The 23,208-nt window shown below is 39.3% G+C and overlaps 2 protein-coding genes across 3 annotated transcripts in view; one reads left to right on the top strand and one right to left on the bottom strand.

Annotated features, from left to right (window-relative positions):
* WASHC4 (WASH complex subunit 4) overlaps positions 1–12,698 on the top strand; it is a 41,477-nt gene extending 28,779 nt beyond the window's left edge. For both annotated transcript variants that reach the window (XM_037390634.1, XM_037390636.1), the window contains exons 25-34: positions 1,486–1,620; positions 2,387–2,495; positions 3,214–3,280; positions 3,983–4,069; positions 4,592–4,739; positions 5,968–6,064; positions 6,552–6,748; positions 7,781–7,880; positions 9,357–9,432; positions 10,193–12,698. In XM_037390634.1, the coding sequence (XP_037246531.1) occupies positions 1,486–1,620; positions 2,387–2,495; positions 3,214–3,280; positions 3,983–4,069; positions 4,592–4,739; positions 5,968–6,064; positions 6,552–6,748; positions 7,781–7,880; positions 9,357–9,424 (1,008 nt within the window). In that variant the 3' untranslated portion in view covers positions 9,425–9,432; positions 10,193–12,698. The remainder of the gene's footprint in view (positions 1–1,485; positions 1,621–2,386; positions 2,496–3,213; positions 3,281–3,982; positions 4,070–4,591; positions 4,740–5,967; positions 6,065–6,551; positions 6,749–7,780; positions 7,881–9,356; positions 9,433–10,192) is intronic.
* The window catches only part of APPL2 (adaptor protein, phosphotyrosine interacting with PH domain and leucine zipper 2), a 40,232-nt gene continuing 28,479 nt past the window's right edge, over positions 11,456–23,208 (bottom strand). The window contains exons 10-21 of the mRNA XM_037390637.1: positions 22,378–22,536; positions 21,083–21,271; positions 20,724–20,766; positions 20,590–20,646; positions 20,387–20,475; positions 18,614–18,766; positions 18,442–18,494; positions 16,776–16,950; positions 16,082–16,118; positions 15,817–15,957; positions 15,072–15,119; positions 11,456–14,241 (exon numbers count right to left, since the gene is read on the bottom strand). Of these exons, the coding sequence (XP_037246534.1) occupies positions 14,113–14,241; positions 15,072–15,119; positions 15,817–15,957; positions 16,082–16,118; positions 16,776–16,950; positions 18,442–18,494; positions 18,614–18,766; positions 20,387–20,475; positions 20,590–20,646; positions 20,724–20,766; positions 21,083–21,271; positions 22,378–22,536 (1,273 nt within the window). The 3' untranslated portion in view covers positions 11,456–14,112. The remainder of the gene's footprint in view (positions 14,242–15,071; positions 15,120–15,816; positions 15,958–16,081; positions 16,119–16,775; positions 16,951–18,441; positions 18,495–18,613; positions 18,767–20,386; positions 20,476–20,589; positions 20,647–20,723; positions 20,767–21,082; positions 21,272–22,377; positions 22,537–23,208) is intronic.

Below are 23,208 nucleotides of genomic sequence, written 5' to 3'. Positions count from 1 at the left end.
CTTGCATCTCCTAATAGTTTATTTGGTTGTGCAGTTTTAATAATGTGATAATAATGTTCTGTGTGTATTAATAAAGCAAATCAGTTCTTGGACATGATACAAATCAGTATCGCAATCTCTTGGGACTTAACGCCACTTCCAGCTGTTACATAAAAGTTAATGAAGAGATCTAAACACATCAAAGAAGATATAGGTGTTCTGGTGGGACTCCAAATTTCATTAAAGATTATACTACTTAACTGGCACAGTAAAATATTTTGATTTCTAAGATGCCTGCTTAGATTAGCATGCTCTAAGTTCTCCTCATTGACACGAGGTAGACAGATAGTTTTGCCGCGGTTAAAGCAAATCTTGAAGAAATGCAGTAAGTTCCTCTTGTAATCATTAAGTTTAAGAAGCATCAGCTTTTCAACTTGTAAAATAAAAGCTACAGATTTCTCATCATTTATTGGAGGACTGTGACTTCTTACTGCAATTGTTTTGATGATGTCTGTAGCGTAGATGGTCATTTTAACCAGCCAAAGGCATTTACCTCTTTGCAAGGTAGATAAGGGCCCTTCCTGTGGCCTGCCTGCTGCAGCATGAATGTGTCATGGTTCTCAAGTTTGGATATGGTGCCAAAGGTATTTTCAGGCTGGGGCTTCTTTCTACGTCTGCTGTTTTCTTTTTCCTGTTCTTCTGGCCCTATTAAAAAAAACCAACAAACCCAACAACAACAATAAAAAACCAAACAAACCCCAAAACCCCCACACCAAACAAAAATAACCCAACTTGCTGAAATATTGAACCCACTGTCAAGTAATTTAAAAGTGGAAATTATTAGGAAAATAAGGTTTTTGTGGTTTGTTGCGCTATTGGAAATAACTTTGCACTATTCTTCTGAGAGTAGGGACTTCAGTTACTAAAAAAAAATGCAGTTACTTACATTATTTCATGGTGATGTAGATCTGTTCACTTCTGATTTTGAGTAAAGTTATTTATGCAGACATGAGATGTAACTGAGATGTGTAGGGTGGAAGTGTGCTTCTGCCTTATGAGAAAGTGTTTCAGAAAACTTTGAGGAAGTGAAAAGGTTTGTCAGGAGGTTATGCAGATTCCGCAGCTTGACTGAGGAAGTTGAGCTGCTTTGCTCTTTTCAACCTGAAAAGTTTGTATTGCTTCAAAAGGTCAGTTACAAGATATTCCAAACATAAACTAATGGCTTTGTAGGGCAGGTCATTGAACTGAAATAGCAAGCTTGTCCCTTGGTCCTTCTGCCCTTCCTGAAAGAGAGCAGGCCTTCCAGGAGAAGGGTTTTCTTAACTTTTTCATTTCACTGGTTTAAAAGAGTAAAGTAGAGAATAACAAATAGAAGTAAACTGAGTAGAGGGTTTCATATTCCATATGAATACAAATTACTCGGGAATCTACTGAAAACGGGTTGCTAGATATGCTTGTTACTTTGCTAACTTTCCTGATTTGACTAGGGTTTTTTTTCCCTTCTAGGTAAACTTCACTTACCAATTTTTGAGGAAAAAGTTTTATATTTTTAGCCAGTTCATGTATGATGAACATATCAAATCCAGACTTATCAAAGACATCAGATTCTTCAGGGAAGTCAAGGATCAAAATGATCACAAGGTATAGTAATTCTTGAAGGATTGAGAGTAACTTGGCTGAAAAGTGCTACTTTCACGTGACTGAAGGTGTACCAAACCATAACAATCCTATTATTTAAATGTGTATTTCCAGAAAAAATGACAGCTTTTGTCCTAGCAAAATGCAGTGTTAAAAATGTCTGTATTCAGAATGGCTTTGTTTCATTCTGGCTGCTCTGTAAATAGGAGGTTGGCTAAAATAATTTTCTCAGTGACCTGAAAACAATGATTTGATGGAGCCATAGTCTATTGGAGGTTCTAAACTTTTGGTCCAAATCACGCTTCACAGTTGTTGTTAGTTTGGAATAATAAGATTATACAAGTTTAATCCAAAATGATGTAAACATGTAACACATATTCCAGTATGTGAAGTTTTGTGGTCTAGGGTCTGATTTTTTCCATGCTGGAAAATAGATTTCTCAAAAATGTGAGACAGTGTATTTAGTAAAATAGACTGTCAGCTTCTTTGTATGTCAAGTACTTATTTCTTTTAGGAATACTTTTTCATTCACAGTTAACACTTGTATTTCACTTCTCAGCTTGCAAAAGTGAATTAATATAGAGAGGCAGGTGTATAATGTAAAAAAAAAAAACAAACAAAAAAAACCCCAAAAAACAACAAACCACAAAAAACCCAACTGTAGATGTTAGGTAGGAATATGTTACAAATAGAACTGCATTGACATGGTGGAAAAAAAAATTAAGGATAGGTAATTATTCTTACAAATTATTCTAAAATATTTTTCTAGTATCCCTTTGAAAGAGCAGATAAATTCAACCGCGGCATCAGAAAACTTGGAATAGCCCCGGATGGACAGAGCTATCTTGACCAGTTCAGACAACTCATAAGTCAAATCGGTACGAAATCCTATCTAAGACAATGTTATAAATGTTATGAAATAGAAGAGATCTTCATTGTCTAGTAACTGAACTTTTAGCTCAGGCTAAAACTAGATTTAACACCAGTTGGATGGAAAGTACTTCATTTGTATGCCATGCAAAATAAATGCTCTCATTTAACTACACAGAAATGGCCCTTGCATATCTTAATCTAAAATATAGCTACAGCTTGCACATATGCCTGTTTCCTTTTAAGTTTTTCTTTTCTTTGTGACAGAACTGACTTTTACCCAGATTGAGTGTATTTCCCAGTAAAAAAACCAGTATTCTTAAGTTCATTTTTTTCAGAAAATAGCCATATATCCAGCTGAAGTAGCTTTGAGTGATGCATAATACTACAGTGGTATTTGCAGCCATTGATGCTGTGGATGTGCAGGACTGATCTGAACTTGGAAATATTTAATGTGCCCAGTGGAAACAGTTTGTACTATTTGGCCCTTATCCTATCATAAAAGTGAACACAATCCTGCTAGGTGATGCATTTATGATTTACTTCTCTACATAGACTTTTGATACCAGGGTTCAATGTAACTTTTTTAACTTGGCTTTCAGAACAGTTTCTTTGTGAGAACTACATGGCAACTTTAATTTACACTTCAGAGCTTGTAGGAGTTATGAAAAGTGTGTGTATTTATGTAATTATGAATTGCTTCCTTGTTTTTTCTTGTTTTTAAAGGCAACGCTATGGGTTATGTACGAATGATAAGGTCTGGTGGACTTCACTGCTGTAGCAGTGCGATCAGGTACTTCCACAAATATTTCATTTTTCTGTTTTCTTCTTCTCATTCCTTTGCTCCTTATTCATGCTCATATTCTCTAGGTTCTTACCCAGCCCCCATAAATCTTGAAAAAGTCTATATTTATGCCTTCATTGAAGTGGAATTAGCAAAAACAATGCTGGAATTCAGAATTGTACAATCATTGCCATAAACCACTAAAAATAAAATAAATTCTATCCAAAAATGCTGCAAAAGAGTTGATAGAATTTACATGTAAGTCATTAGTCTTTAAGTCAGTAATTCCTGATGTTTATCACTTCAGGGGTGCATTAAGGAAAAATATTACAAGCCTTGAGGAAGTTGGAAAAAAAACATTTCTTTGATACTTCTTCCTGTCTATAGATGATTGTGTTTTATATAAGGTCATTAAAACATGGTGACTTTACATTGCAAAGGAATAGTTGGTTTTCTTGCCAATAACAGTAAACTTACAGTTATGAAAGGCAGTGAGTGCTAGAGAGAGGTGATGGTAGCCTGGTAAAAGAAGTATAAGTGTTATGTATGTTTAGAAGTGAATTTAATAGTGCCTGGATGAGAATGGCATGGCAGGTATAACTTCAAGTAGTTCAAGCCTAGCAGACTAAATTAACTAAATTATAAATTACGGTAGATACTTCAGTGAACATAGGCAGTTGAGCATAATCCTGACAAACAGTAAGTTTTCAGGTTCGTTCCTGATCTGGAAGATATTGTGAACTTTGAAGAGCTGGTGAAAGAAGAAGGACTCTCAGAAGAAACACAAAAAGCAGCGAGGTACCCTAACATCATACTTTTGAGGTCTGGGGTATGGATGGGATGAAAGAATTGTAATTTTCAAGTTACGAATGCTGCTGTTAGGAGCGTGTATGTGTGTGTTTTAAAAGTTCAAGTAACTTTATACAAAAGTATTTGCTACTTTTCAAATCAGAGAAAATAGAGGGAGTTGTTTTAAAAATGCAAAGTGCATTTATACTAATAGACTGTTAGAACCTGGTTTCTTGATAAACTCCTTGTGGTTTAAAGGCTTACAAGCTTTCCTCAGCATGTGCCTGACATATACTCTTAGAATGTTCAGGGCCTTAGGGGGAAAAAAGATGCAAATATTCTATTCGTAGACCTTTTGTGAGAAAATTAAGTCAAGAAACATGATTCAAGGTGGCAACAGAGGTAGGGTGTAACCTTGGATACTCTAGGTCAAATACGGGATTGTGGGTGTAGCCGAAGGGTGACCTAAGGCGTGATAAAGCAAAGAAACTTCTAGCAGAAACAGAGTAACACACTGCTTATCCTTCACAGGCAGTTGGACTCTGTTCTCAGTGACCTCACACGTAACTTTGCAGAAGGAACGGAGTACTTCAAAATGCTGGTGGATGTATTTGCTCCTGAATTTCGCAGTCCAAAGAATATGCATTTGCGGAACTTCTATATAATTGTTCCCCCACTGGTTAGTACTTGTGTTGTGTGTACCAGTACTTAGTTTTTTACAAAATGTATTAGATCAGGTTTGTGTCTAAATGTTTTGTATTAGGCTGTTGACGAGCATATTCTGCTTTCTTCCCTGATGGAGTGGGATCATTTGGGGCATGGCTCTGTTGATAGTTGTCCAAAGCCATGTTTTTCTTTATTTACATCAATTCAGGTACTAGCACTCAAAAGGTAACTTTAAAAACTTCTCCTGTTTGAATCAAATTTGGAGAAGCCAAGATGAAAAAGAGGAATAAAAACAACAAGGATGAAGGGAGTTTAAAATTATGTTCTTCAGCTTTCTCGTGTGTGCTCTTTATCACGTTAGGTATCTTTAGGGTCTTTTTAATGCCGTGTTCTAATGCCATAAAATTGGGGCCTTCTCTGTTGCAGTTGGACCTGCTTTTGCTAATAAGCTTGGTTTCAAAGGAGGTAATGCACACTTGAGTGGAGCAGAAATTCTGGGCATTTGGAGGCAGTTCAGTTTGAAGACCTAAATGATCTAAACATTCATGTGTAACATCCCATTTTAGAAACTAATTTTGGAAAGTCAGTGAGCCATAAACTTCAAACTGTGAGAGGACAGGTGTGTCATGGTGACAGAAGCGAGGGAAGGTGAAGGCTCGTGACAAATACTTTTGTTCTTTTTCCTTTCCATTTGTGGAGTTTTTTCTGACAAGTACAGCATTGGGAATATACCATCCATTTCAGGTTTTAAAAGGCATTTCATGTAGTTAGATGTTTGTGAAGTTGTTAATAGACACCCATTTCCATGTCTCAAGAGTAGTTATTGCATACAAACACATACCCATCGCTCGTTGTTACTGCTTGGATCTATTGTTCAACATCATTGTAAATGTGAGACTATTGCAATAGCTTTACTGTTTTCAAAATAGAGTGAAATAATGTACTGTAGCTTTAAAACACTAATATCTTTAAGCTTTCCAGGAACTTGGACTATTTTAGTTATCCTTCACTTGTTTACATGTTTACCTCTAGTAATCACCAAGAGAATGCAAGGTAATAGTATGCAAATGTTTTCCAAAGCTTAACTGACTTTCTTACCAAAAAATCTAGGAAAAGGACATATTGTCATGCAAATATGCCTAATGGGTGTGGAATTCTCTTCATAGGTAACAGCGTGTATGTGAATACCTCTTAAAATTTGTGAGTCTTGATGATTCTGAGACAGCTTTTCACTCTTTCAGACCCTCAATTTTGTAGAGCATTCAATCAGTTGCAAGGAGAAATTAAATAAGAAGAACAAAAGTGGAGCAGCTTTCACTGATGATGGGTTTGCCATGGGTGAGTTTCAGCACACTGACTAGCTTTTGGGTAAGCCAACATAACTGATATTTGCAAGAAAAGTTTTATTTCGATTTTGTGTGTTCCCATAATTAACAATTCCATAATCAAAATTTGGGTTGTCTTGGCTTCAGCACAATGGATTTGGGGGCTATTGGTGTGGTCAGAGTCTCCTGAGCATGGAGTGTGGCTGAGTATGGGAGCACACAGTTTTGTCATATGTCGGTGCTCCCCGGTTTCTTTCAAAGCTTGCACATCTTGGCAGATAAGAAGGTATGCAAGTCTTTGGGTAAGTTGTGAGGTTTTCCAGAGTTGAAGCTTGTTCTTTATTGTGACTTTTTTCCTGTTAGATTTAACTGTAAATCAATTGCCATTCAAACTTTATTTGTGTGGGAGTTACCAACTTGGGCTGAACCATTAAAGATACTCATAAAATGTTTTACAAATCGCATGTTGACTTTGGTATGTGGTTTGTTAATGACTATAGGTGTGGCTTACATTCTGAAGCTTTTGGATCAGTACCAGGAGTTCGATTCTCTGCACTGGTTCCAGTCTGTTAGAGAGAAGTATGTGAAGGAAATAAGAGCAGTAGCTAAGCAACAGAATGTGCAGTCCACTAATCAAGATGAAAAACTACTACAGACTATGAACCTTACTCACAAGCGACTGGAAGTTTGTTTACAGGTATAACATGGGTCTAGTTACGTTTTTTGTATTGAGTTCTGTGCTTATCCGTCACAATCGAGGGATCTGTTTTCTGGTGGAACTTATCAAGAGCAAAAACCATAGGGCATTGTCTTACAGCAGCAAGGCAAAAAGAGTGTAAAGACTTGAGGTCTGTGATCTGGAGGGGCTGTCATAAGTATTTATGATATTTGAGTGACGCAGGAACTTGACCTGGTTGATTGGAAGTCTTTGTCCCATGGAGTCTGAAGTCTAATGCAACTAAAACCTAAATGCTTAAAAAGAGGAGAGTATAACTTTTTGGCTAAATTCTTTCTAGCAAAGTTTTTGCATAACACTGTAAGCCCCAAAGAGTTGCTTCGGTGTTAATTCTGAGCTGCTAAGTTGAATGACATACTAGCTGTCAAATAGAGGGAAGATGCATTTGAATTTCGAAGCATAGCATTTCAGATTTCATCAGTGTGTAAATGCCTTCTCTCTTTCCCTCTGTTCTTGATTTGACAAGGCTATGGGGCAAATCTGTAGCTGACTATTTAGAAATAGCCCATGATTACATTCTGCAAACGCAAATCTGTTGTTGAAATAGATAAAGCCCTGTATGTCCTCATGACTGCCATGAGTGTTCACTGTGTTGGGTCCTATGCTGTTAAAAGCCCCACGTCACTGAGCCTTGTTCAGGAGCTGCTCAAGCTTGTCATTAAATTACTGGCTTTGCATGACTGTCCGTGGGCAAGTTGCTCCAAATTCTCACTGCTGCTACAAACCTCATTTTCAGCTTCAGTAGATTAGTGACAGATTTGCTGCACTGATGCTGCTTTGCTTAAATTATCCTTTAATGTTTTTGGATGACATTTGCTTTGTAAAATGCCTGTGAACAAGGTATGAATGGAGGAAGATTTTCAAAAGCTTTGAAACGATTTAGGTGTTGAAATCTTGTTGCCTTAAGACGCTTCTGAAAAATCCCATTTATATCTGCCCACAGAATCATTCTTGTGATATGCTGACACTGCTCTTCTCTATCTTTTCCCTTAGGAATTTGAACTCCTATATTTCTCCCTAAGTAGTGCAAGAATATTTTTCAGAGCAGATAAAACCGCAGCAGAAGAAAACCAGGAAAAGAAAGAAAAAGAAGGTGAGTGAATGCTAGATGTAGAACACTGGCTCATGAGGGAAGGTACTTTTCTTGCTTTTTTTTCCATAGCTGCTTTCCCACTACTGTGCTGATTGAGTATTCCAGAAAGAGTTTTATGGGGTCAGGGGTCATTGAGTAGTCAAGAACAGCTCACAGAGGCTTTCTTTGGAATGGGTGCATTTCAAGCTGGGCTTGGGGCAGGGGAAACCCAAAAAAACCCAACACCACAAAAAAGGCAACCAACCCCAAAAAATCTGAGACAGGGAGAATTGCTCACGTGCCATAATAGGAATTTCAGTAACTTCAGCACCATACTTACCTGCTCAACTACAGATTTTGACAATGACAGGCTTTTTCTACACAACCTTAGCTGGTGTGAAGTAAACTGGTGTTTTTCACCTGTTGTTTACCAGCTGTTTTTTCAAATTATGCAGGCAGATAATGCAGATACTATACGTGACTTTCAGATATTTATGGTATGTTTTGGTCTACCATTGAATTATCTTCAAAGGGTAAAATCTAATCTGTGATGTGGTCTGTTGACTAGGTAACATGGGTATTTTGCATTTTATGTCCATGCTTATATATTCTCCCTCGTGAATTCTGGAAGATTCTCCTGAGTCTAGGAAAATTCTTTTCAAAGAATTGAGAACGCTTCTAAGGATTAAGGTATAGAAATGCAGTTCAGTCACAGGTTACTTAAAAACTCGGGTAGCAGTACATTAAAAATGGAATTGGTAAATAATTTTCCACTGTAGTTCGGACAAAAGCACAAGTGACCTGTGAGAGATCAGTCACTGGTGCCAGAGATCAGTTTTCTTCTGCACTAGGAAAACAGTTTGAGAGAAAGAAGTCCTTTAGCATGAATTTATATTTGATCATATTCAGTGCAGTTACTCAAATAATTGTTCAACTAAAAAAAAAACCCAAAAAACAAACAAAAAAACCCCAGCCAAACAAAAAAAAACAACCCCCCAGAAAACCCCCCAAAACCAACCACAAGCATTGCGGTGAGTAAGAATATACGTATTACCATGGCTTCTTCAGGAGAGCATTCTGTAGAACATCAGTTACTTAATTATATTTTAGGTTAAATATTCACTGTTGTGATATGTGGTCACTTCTTTGAAAAATGTGTTTTGTGGTGAGAAAAGCTTGAAATGCATGCCAGGGTGAAAGGTTTTGAGTAGGGTAATATCTTTGCTTTCTACTGTAATACTGGGGCAAAATGTATGAGCATGCATATGTAATCTTTACACAAATTCTACTGATTGAAGAAACTTTTCGCCCCAAATGCAGATTTCTTCACAGGGTCAGGACCCTTTGTGCTGCAAGGTCAGTTTGTATATGCTGACCGTGGTATACTGTATCAAGTGTTTTATGATATCAGTGTAATAAAATATATGTTAAGACATTATTACTGCCTTCAATAAAGTGTTAACCATGATCCATGTCTTTATTTTTTTATTTTTGTAGAAGAATCTGTTAAAGCAAGCAATGGAGATCTTCCCAACTCTACGCCTGCGGATCCTGTTGTGAAATGATATGGCTGGTATGGGTGATGATTACTTACTCAAATAATTCATGTTCTTGTTGTTATCAGTAACGCTGTAGGGGTAAAAGCTCTAGACTTAATGTACTTGCTCTGTTAAACCCAAGAGAAAATGTACAGTAGTATACTAGCATCTAGTGAGGCTAGGTCTGTGTTTGTATATCCTGTAGGAACTTCTGTTTTTCAGGAGTTGACGTTATTTCCAGCACTTTCTTTAGATTGAAAATAGTTATATAAAATGTTGACCTTGGAGGCCATTACTTTGAAGTACAGATATAAAAGACTTACTAATTTTTAGATGCATTCTTGCATCTCTAACATAGCATTAAACAAAAAACCCCAAACTCTTAGGCCATTGGTGTGGTATTTGAACTGGTGCATCTCTTCAAGCACTTCAGACATCTTTAATCAAGATACTGTGCGTTATCTATTGTCAAAAAATAATTTGGATATGTTTTTATGCAGTCCTGTTGTATTCAGTGCAGTCACAGATTACACTGTAGGATTTAACAGTGTATGTTGTGAATGTGTGTTAAAGCTGTTACACAAAATGGAAATCCTTATTAATGTCTTATGCCATAAACCCTTATTATTACTATAGCTAGTATTTGCGTTGTGGGAACTTAGGATCCTGTCAGACATCTATTTTCCCCTGCTGTTCCCCCCCACCCTGCCCTGCTCCACCCCACCCCACCCCCATCAGAGAATGGGAAAACCAGAAAAGTTAACATAATAAATTACTTTTCATTTCATACCGAAGGTCTGATTTGCATCCACAGAAGCAAGGAAATCCAGAGCCAAGACAGAACCACAATCAGCTCTTCCTTTTATGACCAGACACTGTGTGATGGGTGTCTGTAGCTATTAAGTGATCTTACAGTTCATTAATATGTTGTGCCTAATTGCAAGTTTCAGCCTCAATTCCGTATTTCCTAGCCTTTGTAGGTCTGTTGTGCTGTTTGTGTTGTTCATGCAGTCTTACATGCCTGACGATTAACAATAATTGCACTGCAGGCTCAGAAGCTGCTGAACACTGTGAGAACTCTGTATAAATCCAACATCTGTCAATGCCTGCAAGTAGAGGTTCTATATTGTGCAAGAGTTACTCAGATTCCTAACTTAAGTAGCTAGACTTAGCTTAAAAGTAAACACCACTTTCATTGGAAGATATAGGTGTATTTTAATCTCCAAGAACATAAAACATTTCTAGGTTTTACTAACTAGAATAAACTACTGTAGTCAGTCCAACTGAGAATTACTTTTGGGGAGCGTTTTTTTTGTTTGTTTGTTTTGGCACACTCAACTGTAGTTTTAGATCATACTTGTCAGCTTCTTTCCTCTCTTCTAATGACAAAAAAAGGTAATTTTTAATGGTTCAAATTGTTCCACCCACCCTTGTCACTGATTAAGACAATTCCTGATACACTTCTGATTTGCCCTTTCCTGCCAGTCACTTCAACATTCAGAAAGCTAGGACAAATGTTTTGTTGCAACTGGAAAGACCAGACTGATACGAAAGTCCTTTTTGTTGGTTCTGAAAACACGACACACAAGCTTTATGGACTGTTTAATTCAGCTGGGCTCATTAAAGTTTTTAGTTTAATTTCATTATAACTGCAGAGGCTGCCCTAAAGAATGCTGCATTACTTGATTTCTATTTTTGCCTTTTTATTTTGAAACAGGTATTTTTTTGTAATTTGTGTACTTTCTTTTTTGACCAAATTGTGCCCGCACTGAACACTCAGCAGTGCTGCCGAGATCTGCATTCTTGCTGCTGCTGCTGGCTTCCACACTGTTGCAATCGGCAGTCGCAGTGTATGTATTTCCATGTTCCTTGTCTCAGCTGAAGTCGTGCGAGTTCTTGGCTCGGAGTGGCCAAGTACTGCACTTCCTCACAGCGACTGCAGAATCACATCAAGATGGTGTTGGCTTCCCCCAGCATGGGTTTGCTAGGTAGCTCTGTACGGCCAGGACGTTACCCATGCTGTAATAAAATCTGCTCTAGTGTTTTCCCCTTCTCCTCTTTTTTTGGAAAGACGCTATCTTGGATAGGTGATACTTTGCAGTTGAACATAAAGTGAATTGTGCATTTTCCTAATGTATGGCGGCTAACAAATTCACGTGGTTCTGGTGATGGAAATTCCACAGGAAAGACGTAAGCCTATTTTTATAGAACTGTGTTTAATCTGGGAGACCTGACTGTATACTATATGTGGCAAAAATATATACATGCACACAAATATGTACAGCGATAATAGAGCTATTCTTGCTAATACAGGATCGTAGTTTTATTTCCTTCTTTCTTTTTGTCATGTAGCAGCATATACATGCAGAAAGCTTTTCTCATCTGACATACAAGCTGGGTCCTGGATTTGGATGTCACACACCCCTCTGTCAGCGAGAGTCACACTAAATTCTTCTTTCCCCACAAGGATCTGGAAGGGGTGCAAAATTCTTGCTGTGGTGCTACTACTATTGTCATTGCTTTTACCCTCCAGTTCCGATTACAGGAACAAAATGGACCCCAACTAGTTGTCTACAGATGAGCTGATGGAGCTAAAACAAAAAGTGCCCCAAACTAAACTGACAGTGCTCACTGAAAATCCCAAGGTGATAAAAGGAAAGTGAGGATGATGAGTTTGCTTCAGGGACATAAAACGGATCTCTAGGCTTTTCCTTCAGGACAGGGGCAAAATAGGCTGAGGGCCAGTCTCTCTCCCCAGGAAGGCAGCTGCCACCACAGCTCTCACGCGTTCAGCCTTGTGACAAGGCTTGCTGCGCGTGGGAGCGGTAGCAGCTGCCCTTCCGGAGGTCTTGCAACCTGCTTCTGATGTGGTGCTGCGCCCTTTTGTGCCAGAAGCCATGGGCTGCCTTCCCCTTCCTCCTCGCGGCACTGAGGGAGGGGGCGCAGGGCACAGCCAATGCCCAACGTACCGTCGGCCCCGAGGTGCTTGCCTCGGCTGGTGACAAGTGATGGCCCTGGCAGCACCCAGCGGGTTTGTGCCTCGCGGGGAAGCGAAGGGTGGGTGCTGAAGGGCAGATTCCGGAGGTCCTACTGTGGTCTGTAATCAGAAGTACATCTGAGGTTTCATCTGATGTCCATCACCAACAGCTGTCTTCAGCTTCTCAGGTATAAAGGACCAAATGTAACATTTTGTTTCCTAACCCATTGTACAAAAGGGTATTTTGTTACCTCAGGCTCTTTTGGTTTGTGAGAACATTATGTACATAAAACTGTGTTAATAAATGCAATTTTGAGAACTTCATTCTTGGTGTCTTCAGTAACAGCAGTTCAGCAGGTCTTGTTGTTTTTGGTAAGACAGCTTCAACTTTTATTTATTAAGTTTTTGTGTCAGTTACTAACAGTTTTCTGCTACGGTTCTTCTAAACATTCAGCAACCAGCTAAATGGAATTTATTCCCCGTCAGACACTTGCAGACTAGGATCCTTCAGGTGCTGCTTACAGAAAATCTAGTTTCCTAGTAAGTGAAGTTTGAGGAATTTCAGCCATTTGTTCCAGTTAGCTTATCTTGATTAACACAAACTATGCCACAGATTACACACCTGCCCCCCCAACTGCTGTTTATTTTTGTTTGTTCTTGCGAAGTACAGTTTCTCACATTTTCAGGTTAAACTGGAGGGGAAAAAACTAAACTTACTAGCCAAATATAGTATCTAATTTTAGGAATAGTACTATGAGACTAGTCAATACATTGTGTAGATTTATAATTAGCATTTTATTGCTCAGTTTCTTAAAACCAAAGATTGCTGGTAGATTCAGCTGCTGCATGTCACCGTAATGTTAAAAATGCAAATAGTTCTTATTATAAAATACTTACTTGTCCTACAATTATGATCTCTGGCAACTTCAACTTTTAAGAAACCTAACCACAGAAAAACCGCACACAACTAACACGCCACATCTGCTGACTACTTCTGATGTTTGCATGTCAGTGGTATTGAGAATAATAAATCAAGGAGGTACATTATGTCCATTATTTAATTACAGAACAGGGTGAGCGTGGTCTTCATGAAGGTACGAGTAGGCACTTAGATTTGTTTTGTAAGCTTATTCTAGATGCAATATAAAAATAGATTATATTAATAGGAAAAATTTACTGTTTAACAAACTTTTGTAAATAGGCTAGCACAAAAGATAATATCTTGTTACGCTTAAACTAGACTAAAAATAACTTCATCTGAAAATAAAGTAAATAGTGCATTTTTAACCTTCATTCAGATGCACAGGATCATGCAAACTATGAAAACTGACTGTGGTAGGAAATATGAGGCCTGATACTTGTTAAAGGAGCTGACAGCTTGCACCCAATTCAGTGGAACTGTAAATCTGAAGAAGTGCCATTAACCTTTTGTGGCTGACAGCTGTGCTGTCCTAACCGCCAGCAGGCAAGGGGCTACTGCTGACACAAGATTGTCCGCTTCCCCGATGCACCTACACACCACACAGTCACAAACGCAAAAAGCCCGAAAGGCCAAGTCCTGCTGCTGCTCCACTGTGAAGCCAGAGGAAACCACTGTGAAGACGCCACGGTTGTTCCGGCAGGAGAACAGAAGCTGGCCCCCTGCGTGCGCCGGGGATGGAAACCCAGAGATTCTTGCAAAACCACTCCCTGGTTTTCCAGCTCCCACACAGGCTGCAGGAGGCGACAAGGGTTTTTCTTACGCTTCCGATTCCTCCCCTTCTTCACGCATGGCTCCATCCTCTTCTGACTGATCGTTCAGAAGCACGAACTTCCCATCATTTGTTAACGGCACAGACTTCATTAGCTGAGCTAATGCTTCTGGGTCCTGAAGAAAAACAAAAGACAGTCCAGCAGGCTGCAGCAATATTTGAGGAGCACACAGTTTTCCCAGTACTTCTTGTTAAGGTTTGCAACTTTTTTTTATTACAACCTTTAGACTAAAGGCTTGAAACAAATAACCCCTGTTGGTCCCGTAAAACCACCCCTTGGGTATATAAAAAAGTAATTGATTTTAAGCCTTTATTTTGCTGCTCTCATCTGGCACTGATGTAATTAGCAAAAAACAAGGAGAAAAGTAACTGTCTAAATAAATCATTTATTATACCTGTGCTTAGTGCCAGTAACTAAAAGCTCATTCCCCTGACTTGTTCTGAAATCTTCGCAGCAAAAATATACAGCAAATGTCAGTGTATTAGTGTCACATCTTTACATAAATAAAATTTATCTACAAGGGGCTAAGTAACTTTGCGTTAATTTTAAGTGGGAAAACGCAGTGGTTTTTGTCCCCAAGAGAGGAAGGACTAAGAGTTTCTAAAAGTGAAATAGCAACGTGTGTGATTTACACTTCATCCCAAAGAGTTTATTTGGGTTTTTTTGAAAATCTTGCTCACAGCTTCCTTTCAAACATTAACAACTGGATCTGTATAGTCCCGAGTTTGATTTGAAGTGGTGAATTTGATCTCAGATCCAGCTACTGCAAAGTCAGTCTGGTTTTGCATAACCAATCCAGGGGCTGTGTTAATCATGGCTGCAAAACTTTGTCGTTGGGAGGCACAGCAGTTCTTTTTTTCTTACGCACACAAGGTACCTGGATGATGCAATCAAAAGCAGAGTATGAATATCAGAACATAGACATGGAGAATGAAACAAACTTACCTTCTGTGCCTCAATGATTTCTTTTCCCAAGCTAATGGCATAGCAAATCTAAAAAAAAAATAATATATATATATATATGTGGAGTTCAGGTTTGGTTTGGGTTTTGTTACTTAATTGGGACTTAAACACAGAAGTGTCAGTGCAAACTTAGTCTTAAATACAGGTCTAAGAGCAGAGGTGAAATACCAACTCACTGTGCTAACTAACTCCATAAAAATACAACTATCTTACGTTCTGCTTCAAGGTTCACTTAGGCTCGTAAATTTTTGTACTCAACTCAGTTTTGTTCACCAAACTGTAGTTCCAAACCTGGGGGATCTTTTCCAGTGCATCTAAGAGTGTTACAGTTTTTTTAAGCCAAAAGTTTTCCAGCACATTCCTTATTTCTTATAGTATGTTATTGTCACATGCAGCAGGGACCCAGCACATTACCACAGTAGGGCCGTCCATGTCTCAGCTGACATTCATTTTTGTTAGTGCTGGTGCTAGACACACACTTTCCCCCGTCTCTTAATGCTGGTATTAACGATCACATCCTTTCCTCCTTGTATATATATGCTGCTGCCTTACCTGTAAATTCAGTCCTTTTTAGATACAAGCCATCAAAGGCTTGCATGCTAAGGCCTGTTCTCTTGGCAAGAAATTGAGCTACTCCTGCTCCTGTAGCACTGCTTCCCAGATGTGTAAGCCAAGAAGCCCAAGACCTGTTTGCTAAATGAAGTATTTTATCAAATGTTACACAAACCTTTTCCCCTTCTGTGTTGCTCTCAAAAACATATGCGCTCATGGATTCTTCTCCCGGTGCCTCGCTGAGATGGACCACAAAGCCAATCAGTCGCCTGTTATCCTGATGAGCAGCAAACTGTGTCACAGTGGTGAGTTCAAACTGGAAAAGCGTAATAAAGAATCTGCTTGTTTTAACCAGTGTATGGTTAAGCTGGTCAAGAGCTCAAGTGCATGCAACTGAGTATTCAATGCTGGGCAGAAAACCAGATACAAACGTTACTTACGCTTGTTCGTGTAACTTGGGTTTGAGGATCTATTAACCTGCAATTATGTGTAGGGGGGGGAAAAGAAAGTATTTTAGAGTGATTCTTAGTAATTTCAAGGAGCGTTATAATAGTAAGGCAATTGCGAGAGCAGTTTTACAGATGAGGAGACATGCACAGAATCAAAATGCTTCATCTGATTTCAAGTTGGTCAATGAAAACGTTCAACTCTCGACCCTGTCTCTCTGCTGCTGACGCATACAGGTCATGATACCTTTCTGCATCACAACGTGGTAAGCAGCCTGTGCGCATGGACCAACACATATGGACACCAGTGCGCTCCAACTAAAGTGAATGTCTTGTATCAACATATTCTACAGCGATAATACTGACAACAGGACAGCAATGGCTCTCTTGCTGTTACTACATGTAAGGAAAGACAACCTTCCAAAGCATTTTTTTGGCATCTTTTTTTGTATCTTGTGGGGCCTTATAGCCCCACTGCATCCCCTAAATTTCAGTAGGATGTTCTTACAACTTAGTCAGGAGGATGCTTTCTAGGTACTAGAGTAAGAAGAGAGACATTTTTACTAAATAAAGTGAATCCTGGGACCTTACTCCCTCCTCAAAGGGTGTAACGAAACCAAAAATACTTTACTAATCGCAAGCTGTATGAAGAGAACAGAATGTTGACCAGGTGATGGTTTTACAGTACCTCAGGTTCTTGCTGGTGACCATGAGGTGGGATTCAGTCATACGGAATATGTTGTGAATAGCACGAGCAGCTAACACTTGTCTCATAGCTTCATAAATCACCTCACTCGTGTCGTCTGACTGAACAGCCATAGATCCTAAAAACCGAACTACGAACATCTGCTGCAGGAGTGAATCTGGAAGACAAAAAGGCATAACTTCCTTCACTGTGCTACTTCAATTTTTCAGTAGGTGACGTTATCAATGAACTTATTTTCTTCACTTTGGAAATTCAACAGTAAACAGAGCCAGGCAGCGCTCTGACCCAGTTTTACAGTGCTTGAACTGGCAGCCAGTGTGGAGAAAAAAAAAGAAAAATCAAAGTTGCTTGGAAGCTTTAAAAGTATAACTGTTCCTTTGTGCCTCATTGGATTAGCTAGTAAAATTCACTTGCCTGTCTTTTTATCAGGTGCACATAAACGGTGATAAATTTGATTGTGCACAAGCCTCAGCTTCCATCAAATTAACTCTTATCTTTAAACTTTGTACATTTCTCACTTTCTTCTATGTCCTGATCTTCCACATGGCTGACTCCGGTGAGGTTTTCATTAAATCCTTCCTTGCTCGCTATCACCACAAACTCCTATTTACAACTAAGTAGCCATTATGCGACAAAGCCATCATTTGTTCGCGCTCCCGGTACAGCTGGCGGTAAGCAAGGTGAAGCAGGGTAAGTCCTGCTGAATGTGACGGTTCAAAGGCCACAACAGCTGTGTCTACGTTGCACAGGCACCACAAAGAGGGTTAAGCGTCAGTCCCCTTGTGCAGTACGAGGCGCAGGGCGGTCACCTAAGCACTGTACGCTCTTCTGCGTGCTGCACAGTGCAGCAGGGTGCTGCTGCTGCCGCCGCCAGCGTGGAGCTGCCCGCTTCTCGCAGCCTCTCTGCTGTCAGGCCGCTTGCAGCCATCCTACCTCGCGATGGGACAGCACATGCAAGTGAGAGTGTTCAAACTGGTCAGTCTTGCTTTGGTTCTGTGAGCAGCTTCCTGACAGGGGCTGTAGGTTCCAGGCAGCGGCTGTAACTGGCACAGGGGAAGAGGGAACAGTCAGGGTCTAAGCCCTGCATGTGCCAGTAGAGGAAGGTCAGAACTGCTGACTTGTACTAGCTTGTCACTGGGAGGAGGGGAAGGGGGCAGCAGTAAGAAACTCTCCCTTTGTTGAAAGAGACATGTTGCTGCTGCTAGCTAGCTACGTGCTGGGCCTCTGTGAGATTTAGATTGTGGATTTCAGAGTGCACATGGGTAAGAAAAGGCTACTAAGCAGTACCAAACTTGAGCAGAATTATAATAGTCCCATCAAACCCTTTCTAAAGAAATCAACAGATACTTTATAAAAAAAAAAAAAAAAGAAAGACTAAAATCAAACATACCAAATCTTTCTGCCTTTAAACATTTGACATAAATCTAATCTGGACTACAGCTTGGAGCATCAAGAAAGAAAAGTGTTTGTTTTCACACGTAGTTAGCTTCTGACTGGCTTCTGAAAGCTAACTACCTTCAGCACTACCATGGATCTGTTACTGCTGCTCCATGGTGTCAGGTGCTTTCACGAAGAGACAATGAATAGCTGCCAGCTGAATTAGGCCTAAAATCATGACTAATTTTATCTGGAAAAAGGAAGCACTGACCTTCCTCCTCATCTCTGCTGCTGTCTTCAGATTCCCCAAACGGGTTTGCACGCCTATGAAATAAGAATAAAAACTAATTAGCGATTCTGGTCATCACACACACATGCTGCAGTACTAATTGTCTCCCCTGAAATCACTCAAAGTAATCCATCACTGTTGTCTCTGGCCGTACCTGCCACCTCTGTTCTGGTCCAGGAATTCTGTGGCAGGCAGTACGATATCAAATTGAATCGGTGTTCCAGGAGCAATGAGTTGTGTGGAGTCTTGAATGCCAGCCAATTCATTAGGAATTACTTTATTGTTTTCTGTATTCTTCACATTCTGGCTAAAGTGAAAATGGAAAAGAATGTTTCAATCAATCAATGACATCCTATCTTTGCTGTGGGAGACAAGATTATTCAAAAATCCAAAGCAGGATTGAGCCACTATACACAAATATGGAATATTTTCCTATTTACCCATTACTGAGAACTCTAATAAAATCTCAGGTTTATTTTTTTTGTATCTAAAATTATTTTGGAAAAATGTAAATGCTGGTATATTAAAAGTGAAGGCAGGTAACTCTGTGGGGGGGCTGACTTTCAGCCACAGGTTGCTCTTAGCCTCCCTTCTCTCTAATGGCCACATTTACAGCTGCATTATCAGTGCAAACAGCAGAGACCTGACTTGTGCCTATGGGTGTAAATGGCAATCCTGACATCTTTTTCAGATCTTACTTGGCCGCAGGTTACAATGTGATAGTTAAAAAGAAGTGTTACACAGGTCAGATTTCTTCCTGCCACTTTTCTTAAAGAGAATGAAATTCTGTGTTTCCCGCAGCTACAGAGGTCACAACTACACCCATCGCTACATATGGTACACCGGGTTTACTAGCAGCATCCTTCTACTTCTAGAAAATTTCCTGGTTGCATACAGATGTAAAAGTGACTTTGGAGATTAGTTGTCAATGAAATAGGTATTTCCTTTGCCCAGTGAAATAGACAGCAATACTCCTCTATTTATAAAACTGTAATCAAAGTGAAACAGTTGTACTGTGAATAAAAGTTGAAAGAAATAGACTGGCATTCCCCATGGCTATATGGAATCTTTGGAATCTGTAAGCAATCATAATAAAGGGAATCATAAACCATAGTAAAGGCACTGGCCTGACAGGCAAAAGATCTGGGAAAACTTGAATTTATACAAGTAAACGTCTGAGTATGAATTTACAATTTTGTGACAAAACTTGCAGAGAAGTCCCTTCATGGTGAAGTCAGTGTGACACAGACTTGCCCTATTTTATTTATCACACTGCTTCTTAAAGCAGGATTTCAGTCCAGCACTGGGCTTGAAAGCCAACGATGATGGTGTAAGTCTGAAGAGTTCCCATTGAGCAAGATGCTAGGATCATGCGGACACAAAGAAATGATACATAAAACACTTATTTTGCATATAAGCATATCCTAAAACACTATTAAAAATATTTGAAGGAGGGAGCTTTATTGATTGACCTGAACAAGCACAAAAGAACAACAGTAATTATTCTGACAGCAGCGTAAGGCATATTCCTGTGACAGACTGACAGGAAATGCTTGAGGTAATATGCAAGAATATACTCACTTCTATGTATACTGGGGACTCTGCTGTATTATCTGCATTACAAGTCATTCCCTTACAGCAAAGCACTTGGAAATAAAGCATTGTGTTTGTTCCCAAAGAAACAGCGAAATCCCAACACCAACCACAAGAAGCTTCAAAGCTGTGATGTGGAGCAATAAGCACTACCCTCAACACTTGCGTTTCTTACAGCTTTCAACAGGAAACACCAGAAGTAGAGGAATTTGCTGGAGAACACAGGCCTGTAAAGCCAGGGCCTTGACAGGGCTTTCTCCCTTGGTCACTGCTGCCCTGTAAAAAAAGCAGGACTGAGCACACAGCCCCTAGCCCGTGCAAGTGAGAATGCTACCTGGGGTAATGAACTTCGTGTTTTTTCCCAAAGCTGGTAATGGGAGTCACTGCTTGTAGGGCTGTCTGATTTAACTTGATTGCAGCTGCCTACAAAAACAAGACAGAACAGCTCTTCTACACACTTACTTTACATTGCCACATAAAGAACAATGTGATAGCAAGTTGGAAGGAATGAACTGAAAGACAGAAACAAGCTCCTACCTCTGGATTGTCAGTGAGATAGATCTGTCTGGAGATGTTGTTGATGGCACATATCCACTGGAAGGTAAAAATGCAATTGAACTCTTCAAGTTCACTTGTATACAAGAATAACAACTTTAAGAAAATATTTTTACCTCCTCGTATTCTTTCTTGCTTTCTGCTTGAAGGGTTATACCCCTGAAATATAAACAGCGTATCAGTGCTAATAGCGGACACCAGGACTGTTTGACTCCAGGTCTTACAATAACATCACCAAGCTTTGTATCTATTAACCATGAAAGGAACAAAACCCACAAATAGGCTGCAGCTAAAGGATAGCGCATCTGCCGTTCAGGCAGTCGTGGGGGAGGACGGGAAGGAACGTGCTTTTAATTTGGAAACACCCTTCTGGAAACCCAGAAAGGCTTACTATTACAGCAAACATGTTTTACATGAAACAGCATCTGAAAGGGCAGGTGTGACTGGCTGTCCTCAAATAAAACCTGTCTCATACGCTTTGCCTGTAGGAGTAGTGATCTGAAAGCAGTATCTTCTGTCTTCACAGTCTACAGCCATAACAGAGCAGTTGTCCAGGTCCTGAATCAATCCTCCAGCTACTGCTCCCCTTGGCTGACACATCAAGTTGCCACCTTGAGTGAAGAAATACAGTCTTTCCCAAGTTGTAGTCACCAGACCTGTTTTACTAAGGAGAAGATGCAGTGATAAAGACTCATTACTATTTAGAAATTACTCCAAACATACGAAACTGCAAACATATTCTGATGCTAATCTAAACCTTACGTCCGACCCTAGAATTTTTTTTCTTATGATGAGTCTCTGTTAAGAAGTAAAAGCAGCACCTATTCCTAGCAGAGACTAATCCTTACAGAAAGCTGAAAAGTTAAACTGCTTTGAAACAACCCAAATTAAAAACATTCGCTGCAGTATCTCCTTGTTAAGGAATGAAAATTATTGGTATTGAGTGACTGACATGAAATACTATTAAGCTAGACCAAAAAAAAAAAAAAAAGGTATTTTCAAGCTGAAGAGCAGCATGAACAATTTCAGTCAAAGAATCATCATTTTAAAAAGTATCTTCTGCAAGTAGTATCTCACAGAGTCCATCTCCTCCCTAGCTATGGAGTCCTATTACATTGTAATCCAGCTCTGAGAATGCATGCCTTGAGAAATTAATAAATGTCCACTCACAACAACAAAAGAATTACTAGTCAAATAGAAACGAACTGATATTTAATCAATCCCATAAACAGGGTTACTATATGCCACAAATGTACATAGCTCCTGCAGAGGTTGATGGAAGGTATTACTTGGAAAATTTGCAGAAGTAACTCTACGTATAGTATACATTCAAAGTTATGCGTTTGCATTACACAAATAAAAGCTTTATGGACAAAGGAGATTGTTTATGAAAACATGTACTAGCTACAAAGTATAGCTGTTTCTTTTTGTAAACACTATGTTTTCTTTAGCCTTAAGAACTGGGAACAATCTGAACCCAGCCCCATCAGTTTCTAACTTTAGCCACTTGAACACAGGAAATCATCCCTGTAAGTGAATTCAATCAGAAGTAAACTTCTGTTTTCAGGAAAATAGTCTTAAATGCCTCTGATTTGGTTTAAGCTTCTAAAACACATTTCCAAAGATGACAAAGACACTTAGGAGCTGAGGAGTACAGCTACCATAGTCATTCAGGAGCCTCAAACACCTTACTGAGGAGTCTTTACGACCTAAAAAACATGTAGCAACTAGTCAGCAACTAAACAAACCAGTAGGTAGCAACAGTCTTACTTTCTAAGATTAAGGTAGCCAGCCTTCTGGATGAGATTTCTATTGATAGCAGGTGAAGTTACATCAGAATCTGGGATGTAAACAGATTCATTAACTGCAATTAAGTCCTGCTGGGATACCCTCATTTTTTCAGCTTCAGCATCCAGCTCTCCCTGTATGCTGGGAAAAAAAACCAAACAACAAACAATATAAGAATAAACCCAAAGCCACCATTAGTCAATTTATACCAGGATATAGCTAACACCTGTAAGCCAGAATGAATAAAAATACTAGTTGACATTACACTGGAGAGTCATTCAAAGGCAGAAGTTCATTTTTAGGACTTTACAGGAAATATCATGTAAGACTGCATGTCCAAGGCTTTCTCTAAGGACTAGATAAATCACTGCAGTTAGGAATGAATAGAAGGAAGAAGCATACAACAGGGAACTATACTCCCAGAAAATGTCACCTGAGCCTAAAGAGACAAGATGCACATACTCTGCCTTTGGCAGGCGGGCAGCAAAATTGCAGCCAGGATTTCCCCTTGCCCTTTATTTTGCAAGCCCAGCTAGAAGACATTATTCTCCGTATGTCTCATACAGTAGCTATGCTTTCTTTTCTTGCAATTTGTACTAAACAGTTATCTTTTCCTCAAACAATATAGAGATCAGAATTATAAGCTTGTTTTTTAAAACCAAAATGATCACACAAGAAATGCTTAAGTGTTGAGAGGGAAATGTTTGTATGAATTTACAGTGCTGAACATATACAGCTGTTGCCCCAGGATAGCAACACAGCTCAAAGTAGGCTTTACTATACTGTATCTTGGCTTTCACAAAACTTTTTCTA

The sequence above is a fragment of the Falco rusticolus genome, chromosome 5, assembly GCF_015220075.1.
Source record: "Falco rusticolus isolate bFalRus1 chromosome 5, bFalRus1.pri, whole genome shotgun sequence".
Taxonomy (NCBI): Eukaryota; Metazoa; Chordata; class Aves; order Falconiformes; family Falconidae; genus Falco; species Falco rusticolus.
The sequence above is the reverse complement of the archived record's forward strand: the minus strand, read 5'-3'. Positions and strand labels throughout refer to the sequence as shown.